Genomic DNA, 10,611 nt, shown 5'->3' with positions numbered 1-10,611 from the left:
ATAAGCAGGACCTACACCAGTTTAATGTTTATATTAAGAGGGACATTGGCACCAAAATGCAACACTAAACAACCTTAATGAAATGAGTTATCAGCACAATACTGACCTGTGAGCCATCAAAGTAACCCTAATGCTACAGATTAAAGATCAAGAGTGTCAAGTTTAAAGACATGCTATAAAGCTTTAATTCATCCACATACTGTATATGTTTATGTTTTTACCTTATAATTTTCAAGTAAAAAAAATTGAAAAAGTTAAATAAAATGTAGATAACTGGAACTGGAAGCAAAAAGTCTGGTGACGTATGTAGGACTTCTCCAATAATTTAGTCAGCTTTAAACCTATCCCTGAGAACTTGCACTCATCTGCCTCAATGAGCAATAAATACAGTCAATGACTGATGCATTAAACTAAGTTCCCACCCTGCATCATTTTCCTGTTTGAAAATACACTACACTCAGATGTACATCACAATAAAGTCCATACTTCCATTTTATTGCATTTAATGAAATATTCACTCACGTAGACCCAACTGCATCGAATTCGGAAGCTGCATCCAAATCAAGTTAGCTAAAAACAGTATGTAAATGTCCAAATCAAAGTATTCATAAAAAGTATAGGCTCTGATTTAATTAAACAATGGTATATGCTTCTGTATGAGCCAGAACTCATGATCAAATTTATTGAAAGAAAAATAAACTAAAATAAAGGCACTACATTACCCACAATCCTGGACAGCTAGAGAAAATCACTCTTTTCATGAGAAAGAAAATAGCAAAGATTACTGTTAGTTCGCACACACTCAATGACTTTGCAATCCTGTGCTTCTACCAGTGAGAAAGTGTTTTCTTTATTTAAGATTTTTAATGCTTCATGACTGTGACTAAATGATGACAGAATATTATTTTTTGAGTGCACAAAACATTTTTCAGAACAAATTATAATTCTCTTTGACATTATGGAAAGCAACTTAAAATGCTACAAAATCTGAAACTTTATCTCCATACAATGGAAGCTTTTCTTAGCTTTTCGTGAAATCCTTCAATCTCTCTCTCGTATAGTGTAAAAACATATAGCTAACTGAAATCATGTGCACATTTTACGAAGGCACAGACTGAGCGCTCTACTTCTTGGCTACTGATGGGATGTGATAAGAGTAAGTCTCCATTACTGTATAGCTCACACAGCCAGCCTGCATTTGCCTTACAGTACAGTACTGCAACAGCCTCCAGACAAATAATCAGTAAGGTTTAAGGGGCTTGTTTCACCCTGGCCGCTCACCAGAGTCATGGTAATCAATCAGGGACAGCATTAATTATGTCTGCTACTATAGCTGCCTGCTTGAAGTCGCCACAGAGACCGACCCACCAGAGCTTTGATTTACAGTCAAAATGAGAAGAAAGAAGGGATTGTGTTCAGAGCAAACAGACCGTAACCTCGCATTTGACAGCCAATCTGTCTATTAACACTGTGCCATCATGCATACAGCTGATGTTCTCACTGTAATGACTGTGTAAGGACATGACTGGCTAACACTGGCTGAGAGTGTATTAGAGTACAGTAAAAGATGTTATAGGAAAAACGTATTCACGACAATATTCTGTATGTCCTTTTTCTTTGTCTACTGATAGGCTAAAGCAATCCCACTTGTTTGATATTGTCAACTAATCAACCATTAACTATCCTCATTTTTTAAAAGAAATTCATACTCAGAAATTATCATTAAATTGATCAAAAGTTACAGTAAATATATTAATGATGTTGCAAAAGATTTCTATTTCAAATACATGCTGTTTTTTTTTTAACTTTCAATTCAAAGAATTCTGTAAAAAAATTAGTATACCAGTTTCTACAAAAATATTAAGCAGTGCAACTGTTCAACACTGAAAATCATAAGAAATGTTACTTGAACACCAGATCTGCATATTAAATTGATTTCTGAAAGATCATTTGACACTAAGGATTGGAGTAATGGCTGTGGAAAATTCAGCTTTGCCATAACAGAAATACAGTAAATAACATTTTTAGATATAACTTGAAATCAAAAATAATTATTTTACAGAATATTGAATTACTGTATTTTTGTAAAAAAATAAAAAAATAAAACATTTTTTTTATATATATAAGTGCAGCTTTGGTGACATAAGAGACTTTTTAAAAAAGAAATAGAAATTGTAAAATATTTCAATAATATTTTAACTGTATTTTTGATCAAACAATTGGAGCTTTGGTGACATAAGATACTTTTTAATAAATAAATATATTACGGGCCCCACATATCTGCAAAATTTTTACATTACATTTTCATTATAATAATGGAGGGAACAAAACATTGGCTGAACATTTTCAGCTTTGGTTCAAGTTAACATTAACATATTGTACAAATTGAACATACTGTATTTTTTCCCCCTTTTCAATAGTCTTTCTTTGAGATTAAACAGTAATTGACCTCCTGCTGAAGGTCCTTGCCAAGGAGATCTAAAATGACAATATGCATTATTCTCTGCCCATAGATAAGGAACTAATACTGTACCATGACCAGACAGGGCTTTTAAAACCACATCTGTAAATTCTGACAGTCAGACATGATCAAAGTGGTACACGTGATCAAATAAAAGCAAGATGTGCTCTAAAAATTCCAGCAAAACTAGAACATTTTCCAAAAACTACAATACAGAGACCTGACCATTCTCATGAACTTCTCAATGATTTAATTTAGGGCTTTAACAAACAGTAACATCTTCTATAAATCAAATGTATCTTTCTTAGTAGTTTGAAAAGGGTACAAGTGGCATTAGAGCTGTGACTACATTTTATGAAGCCTAGCAACTGAAAACCAGAAAATGAAATGAACCCAGACTCATGAATGGCACATCTTATTAAAAGTTGTAAAACATGTCGCTGCACTGATTACATAATGGGTTCTGCAGACTCGCTCTAATAATCCCCAGATTATCCACACTGTTCTCCAACCACTGAGAAGGCAAACCCCATTCAATGGGACAGGTGGCTGAAACAGGGCCCATGAGAAACTGTTGTAACATTAGCTCAATTAAAAAACCCAAATCAGATTCCTTTCACATATGGACGTTTTTAAGTACAAATTGTGACGTGGTGGTATAAGATTGTAGAACAGATTTCTGGAAAAAATGTAAAGAACTTGAATGTGGTTATATGGCTTTTCACTAAGAAATATGTTCAACAGCTGTTGACAGACAACCATTCCATGAGCTTTACCATCAGTGTACAAACTGCAAATACATTATTTGAGTTTATACTAGCTTGATGCAGTCTGTAATAGTTTTAGCTTTAAATACCAAGTGATTAAGCTTATAATTAAACACGACAAAAAGGTAATGTACAATTAGAGAACATATCAATATTTATATGCGTTACTACACCGCCACCTCGGGATAAAATGGATACTACACAACAGCACTAGACCATGCAAATAGTAAAAAAAAAAAATTAATAATAATTACTGCAATAATACGAAATGGCATAACCCATGCAAGGACAGACTGTATTACTATCTATAGTTAGTATTATTAAGATCACCTTTTGTAAATGACTACAAATTAAGAAAAGATCGATTCTTAATCACCTAGACATTAATTGTAGGTTGTAACTGTAAACAGTTAAGAAAAAGTTAAACGTGTGAGTTAGTGAGTTAAATGCTCTTTTAAATTTATTTTTGTATTTATTTATTTTATTTTTAATTAAACAAAGTAAACTAATTATATAATATTGAACTGAATGCTAATCGTTTTGTTTACACTGCACGCGAGCGTCGGCAGGTGAAGTGTTTCCGCTCTGTTCTTACCTGAGTCCTGGACACCAGATCCCGTTTCCGAGAAGTCTGCATGGAAAGCTTTAACCAGTGCACACATTGATAAAAATAACCACATCTTTGAAAGCAGTGTTCCTCCAGTTAACACTTAATAGTAGTAAAATGATGAAAACACGGGTGGAAAACCATGAATATAAATTATAGCCTAAAAACTGATGTGTCTATGTATGGAAAATTTACATAGGCTAAGTATTGAGCGTGATATCTGTTATCAGTCTACTTCTAGTAGTTCTCTTGCTCCGCAAATGCACACTTCATAATCATTCCCGTTCAAGTCCGCCCACATCACACGAACCAGCCAATCAGATCCAAGTAAGCCTTCAGACAGGTGGAACCTGGATTCACCTTGCCACTTCTGTACAGTCTCGTGCTTTGATCAATCTGTAACATCATCAATCAAAATGAAAATACTCTATGATGCTGCAGATATCATATATTTGATCGTATAATATGATTTATTATTATATATTTGCATGCACGTTTTCAGGACATAATAAACATTCAATAAACCACAGATCTCTATTATTTGAGTTCATTTTTTAATTCAAGGACTTCGCTTCATACAAAAATGTTATAGTAGAAACAACTGCAGATTTCAAAGTCTGGCCATGGAACAGAAATCAGGCAACAAACAAGTCACTAGCAGAAATCAAATAAAGGATGTGCCAGCTCTTATGCATGGATGGAGCTGTCAACATATGAATACTGTTTCCTTTATTTATAAATGTTTCAACAATTCTTTTTTTTTCCAACAAATCCCCTAATTCATATCAAAGGTCATTTAAAAAAATGAAACCAAAAAGAAATACATTGTATCAAAAAGTACGAAGATAAACCATGGGAATTTCAACATGCGCAAACATTTTAAGACCATGCAAACATTAATCTTTCAAGAAACAGCCACATTTAAGCTTGTTGGATGTACAGGGGATAAGAGTGTTTCAGATTTTGGCAATAAATTATGAAAGGTTTGGTAGATATGAATATGATGTTTTCCCAAATCACAGAGAAGCTGAAGAAATTGGTTTATCGATAGAACCACAGTTTTGATCCACTATGGCAACATGCCGAAGGACATCAATAGATGTGCTAGGAGTGCAAAGATTTGTTCCTAGTCACACGAGAACAATGCAACAACTCATAACAATTTCAGCAAAATGTCAGCACATCCTTTAACTTCAGTCTCACAGAGCATGTAGAAAAATAGCAGTTGTTCAGACCGTAGATTTTTTTTAACAACATTTTCCTTTTTTCCCCTGGCAAACTGGACATCTCTGGACATCATGCATGCACATACAGAAACTTGCAATTTTTTTTTATATTATATATATATATATATATATATATATATATATATATATATATATATATATATATATATATATATATAGTTTTTGTTTTTTTTGTTTTTTTGCTGATTTCTGCTTTTTAATCATTGTGCCTTTATGCATTCTAAAATATACTCTTTAATTTTTTTATATATATATTAAAAAAAGAACAAGAAAAAAAAAAGAAGAAGAAGATTTGGTCACTATCATGCTAAAGCCTGAATCTGGATTTCCCAGCAGGTAAAGCTACAAAATGAATGAAGTATATTTTTCAAAGTGTCATCTTGTTGCATAGCCCTACATAAAGAAAATACATATATAAATGAAAATGAAAGAACATTCACTTTCAGCAAAGTCCTGACACATCATTGGACAAGAATCACCTGATTAGCCAAACAATTCTCCAAGCATCTAATGTATTCATGTATGTCAATGCAAAACTCGTGAAATTATCCCCGTCTGTACAGTGTCCCAATACAGAGGCTTTTTTCTGTTCCTTCAGACTGCCTCACCCTCTGGCTAAATATTCCTCTCATGTTACCAGCGTGATAAAAAGGAGCCGGCCATATTTCTATACAGCCAGCAGCTGGGGAACGGCGGCAGAATGAAAGCTGGGAGTGTGTATGTGTGTCTGGGGGTGCTTGGAGGAGTGCCATGAGGGGGAAAGTTTAACCCTAACACAGATTGGCCTACTGTAACGGTGCCAGGACCCTGACGCGATGCAACACAACACGCGCTCACATCAGGAAACCTGCTTCACAAGCAAAGCACGCTCATTTGTGACAGTTTTTCAGTTCTTGCATCCAACCATACAAAGGATCAAACAGAGAAGGCAAATAGAAATGCAGTCTGAGCATCTTCTTTAGAACAGGAAATATACACTGTAAATATTGGTTGCTAAACCATGGTCAATCAAGAATTTAAGACTTTTTTTAACATGCAATTTTATAACTGTGGTTATTAAGTCCCCGTCAGGACAAATACACAACTACTGCAGTTTTTTTAATAGGTACTCCATACTAACATTTGTTTTTAGTGGTGGAATTTTTCAATATTCCATTCAGTACTAAAATTTTACAAAAAAGGAGACAAGAATTAAAAACAACAACAACAAAAACAATCATACTGTCATTTCCATTCAAAAACCTAATGTGGTACTGTATCTTCTGAATTAAGGCCTGCATTCGTAACACCTTGTAGTTCCATTTAACCCTTAGAGCTTGTTCAGTTCACTCTCTCAAGTGTGGATGCACTAAAAAAGGCTGAGGTTGCATCACTACTACAATGTATTCAAAAGGTTAGGCACTTTGTAAATAACATCTGGAGCAGTCAAGAAGAATCGACAAACCTGACAGTATGGTGAAGCCGTAAGCGATTTACGTAAAAACGTCCATCTTTACAATACAAAAAAAGCACATAATGAATAGATAAAATATCTACAATTTGATATAAAACAAAGTACATTATGGTTGTCAAAGGTTTCACACATAGTGACGTGTGCGAGGAATGGATATCAGCAGCATAATGTACAATCTGCTTTCGCAACAGTGTGAAATAACGTGGAATTCTCTTAGAGGGAGATAGGGCCGAATAAAACAATGTTTCTTGCATTTCCAGCCACTTCTGTAAACTTTCGCTCCTAAAAAGGTACATCTATAATCCCAAGATAACATTTTCATGGGAATATTTGCATCAAGGGTGCGTTTCAGAGGCTGGCTTTGAGGGAAACTGGCCAGACGCCCGTTGTGGTCTACACTGGGGTTACTCTTTTCCCAGGTTACACAAGCACAATTTGGCATCTTTTGCCCCTAAAAAAGGCAAAGATTTAGAAAAAGCCCATGTGTTTTCACGTAAACTGTCAATCTTAAGTGTTTTTAAAAAGACCACACCCATTAAACCATTTAGCCTGACTGAAATACATCAAAGTCAGGTGGGTTTGAGTCTTTTTATCCCACATCTGCTGCTTTGTAAGCATACATGTATGTTTTATCCTTTAGACATTGAAAAAAAATTAAATACATGTATTACTGCATTTATAACCACCTGCAAAATAAGAGATGATAAAACTCATCATGATTGGAAAACAAAAATATCGTCTGTATGTGTGTGTAAATTAAAGCCATGCTAGCACCACTCGTCCATCTCTGCCTCTGGGTAGTACTGCCTTGCCCTTCCTCTGCTGGCCCCGGGGCCCGTGATGAAGTGGTATCCATTGGGAACTCTGCGGAACTGTTGTTGGGGAGGTGGGGGAATCACCACAATGGGCATCCCTACAGTCTGGGCAAAACGGCCCGTCTGAGGGCTCGGATCCTCTTGGAAGACGGCGAAGGCTTCAAACTGGAGGCCGGCAGGGTGGTCCGGGGGCCCCAAGAAGGGTTCTGAGTTAATGCGACTGACGGGGGCCGGCGAGCTGGAGATGGAGCCGCTGTGTAAGAGGGCGTTGTGCTCGGACAGACCGCGGCTCAGCCTGCCGGGACTCGGGGAAAGCAAGCCGGCCTGTGTGCCCAGAAATTGCACAGGGGAGGAGTTGGCAGTCCTGTAGGTCACGGAGGGACGAGGAGTAAGGGGGGTCTGGGGCAGCTGTCTGCGCCCACGGCTCGGAGTGCTCGCCCCTGAGGTCAACAACACCGGGCTCCCCTTAGCCCACCCACTGCCCTAGATGAAAATTAAACAAGCAAATCAAAACAATAAAACGATGAGGGGGAAATGCCCAAAAGGTTAGACAGGGACCAGGGGCCAAAGAAGGAAGGAAGGAAAGGACGAGACAGCGGAAAAAGATGGACGATGAACAGGACAAAAAAAAAACGAAAGCCAAAAAGAAAGGAGAGAGTGAAGATGACAGTGAAGACAAAGAAAGAAAAGACGGACAAATGCACAGAGAAATGGTGTGGAAGAAGAGTGGAAAGAGAAGTGAAAGCCTATGAGTGGTTGCACTACAACCGTAGAGAAGAGACACTTTTTCATTTATGATGGTTATATCACAAATTGTAAACCTCAACGGTATCTCAATATCTTAATGGCTTAAGTAGGAATGGTTAGCACTTTACTGCATTTCTGTGTGACTGGTGCCACAGAAGTCTGTGCAGAGGATTCTGTACTATGCAAATTCTCTGCTTAAACATCTGAAAAATATGTAACCGCAAAACTGACTTTAAACAGACAAAATCCCTAAAATACAACTGATACGATTCTAAACTGTTGATTGTAATTTTAGACAAATCCGTTATTAGACAAGGAAAACAACGCAACTTTGTTTTTTTTCCATTAAAAATGTATAAAAATGTAATACATTTTGATTTACAATTTTCTACCGCAAATACTGTAGTTGCATTTTTTATATTTTTTCTACGTATTTACCTATAGTGGCTAACGAACCATAAGTCTTATGCATTCACAGGAAATAGCTTACTTGTGTTAAAAAATAAAGTGGATAACTTATTTCTAAGTTTTAAACTAGGTTTTAAACTTTAAACTTTGTACAGACAATAAACAATTTGACATTAATGCAGTTACAGTTAAAACATTAATGAGAAAGGTTAATAATATATAACATATACTATATTATTATATAATTATAATTAGTTATCATATTATTTAAGTCTTAAATATGTTAAACTGTGTGCATTTTAAATGTCTTATTGGTTTCCATTGTAAATGTACTGCCTTTTTTTTTTTTGAGGGACAAATATGTCATTGACCATAGAGCATAACCTGTGTTTAACTCAGAATATTATCTTCATTACTGTTTAATACATCTTGGCTCTTTTCACAGATTTCTACCTTCATAACTAGTTAATTTGTACCTCGTCTCAAATCCCTAACATGTTTTTCATTAGATCAAAATCCCTGATTTATCCCTGGCCATTATCCAGTCTTTAACTTCTGACCTAGCCTTTCATTTTAACACATGTCCCTGTCCTGTCTTGACAACCTCATCCCACCTGCTTGTTGAGACTGGCCTCCTGGGTCTCGCTGGGTGAGGTGGCACAGCTTGCCACGGCAGACTTGCTGGGACAGTGTTCCCGACTGCCGTAGCGATCACATGAGTAATACCGCTGCTTCTCCGCTGAAGACGAATGATGCTTCCGCTCATGGGAACGACCTCTGTCATGTGACCTCTCCTCTACAGGGTCAGCTGCTGTGCCTGAGAACCAACCAAAAACATGAGGGAAAGAAAGACAAACCATTAAAACACGCACTGCAACAAAGACTTTTCTTAAGCCGTACTTTAATCTTACCTTTAGACAAATTTACTTGAAAAGCAAAACTGTGATTGATTGTTTTTAAATTATTATTATTATTATTATTATTATTATTATTATTATTATTATTATTAAATTACTTACTTTTTGTTGTCTTGACTACAAAATTCTATTTATTCTTAAAGAAAAACATGTGAATAAAGGTAAATAAAACAATTAAAATTAGTCTTAATATAATTTTCGCTTATTATAATATTTGTATATGTATAATATTTGTACTGGAAATCAAGTAAAATATTTTGATATCTAAATTGTTCAGATAGTTTTTTTTATATATACTTTTTTATTGTTATTTTAGCTATGAAACAAGAAAAAAATCTCTTGTAGCGTAGAAAAGCAAAATATAATAATAAAATAATAAATATTTTCTTAAAAAAAAATGTAGTAAGAACTTAAATGCTTCTGTTTAAACAACGGTTTAAAATTAAGTATAATTATTTGTGCCAAACTTAAGTAAAGGTCAGGATTTTTTTCCCTCCTCCTGCTTTTTGTCTTTTTTTTTTTAAATTAAAGAAAAAATAAAACAAAACAACAGGATTTCTTGAGCTATTGATCCCTGCTGTGGCAGATCCATCTCTTCCAGTCTCCCTCTCCTCTGGATTTTCACATTCCTCAACAGGCTCCAGTTAAAAACCTGACCGTCTGAATTTTTCTTCCCTGTTCTCAATTGGCCTGCTGAGAGGTAACCATAAATTATCAGGTCATGGGTCTGCACGTCTGTCAGTCCCTTTTATCTGTCTAATAGAGGCCAGCTGCAGCCGGACGCTCTCACACCAGGTCCTGCTTCTGCACTTCACTGATCCTCAACACAACCTGATCCCGTCTGGTTTTAGAATCAGTTCAACCAATGTAACTAAAAATCTATAGAGAAATCAACATATAAAACATTGTGCTTCTTTACTTTCATGCAGCTATTTTTTAAGTGTATTTTACAGGGATCTAAAAGAAGTGTATTTACCTGTGGCTTTGTGTTGTCCCGTGGGCGACCTGTCCAGAGATCTCTGTTTCTTGTCTTTGTCCCTACGATGATGGCATCGGTGATGATGGTGATGGTGGTGATGTCGTTCTTGAACAGGTTTCGCCAAAGTGTAGTCATTCAGATTCACCTCCTGAGGGCGCTGTGGTGCAAAAGTGGACGCAGAGCGTCTCATGGGGGAATCGGGAATGGTCT

At 36.0% G+C, this 10,611-nt stretch overlaps 1 protein-coding gene across 1 annotated transcript in view; it reads right to left on the bottom strand.

Moving 5' to 3' along the window:
* Positions 1–5,259: 5,259 nt before the first annotated feature.
* cacna1ba (calcium channel, voltage-dependent, N type, alpha 1B subunit, a) overlaps positions 5,260–10,611 on the bottom strand; it is a 95,935-nt gene continuing 90,583 nt past the window's right edge. Inside the window, exons 49-51 of the mRNA XM_052557319.1 lie at positions 10,399–10,609; positions 9,120–9,322; positions 5,260–7,833 (exon numbers count right to left, since the gene is read on the bottom strand). Coding sequence (XP_052413279.1) covers positions 7,303–7,833; positions 9,120–9,322; positions 10,399–10,609 — 945 coding nt within the window. The 3' untranslated portion in view covers positions 5,260–7,302. The remainder of the gene's footprint in view (positions 7,834–9,119; positions 9,323–10,398; positions 10,610–10,611) is intronic.

This window comes from Carassius gibelio, chromosome B5, assembly GCF_023724105.1.
Source record: "Carassius gibelio isolate Cgi1373 ecotype wild population from Czech Republic chromosome B5, carGib1.2-hapl.c, whole genome shotgun sequence".
NCBI classification, from domain to species: domain Eukaryota; kingdom Metazoa; phylum Chordata; class Actinopteri; order Cypriniformes; family Cyprinidae; genus Carassius; species Carassius gibelio.
The sequence above is the reverse complement of the archived record's forward strand: the minus strand, read 5'-3'. Positions and strand labels throughout refer to the sequence as shown.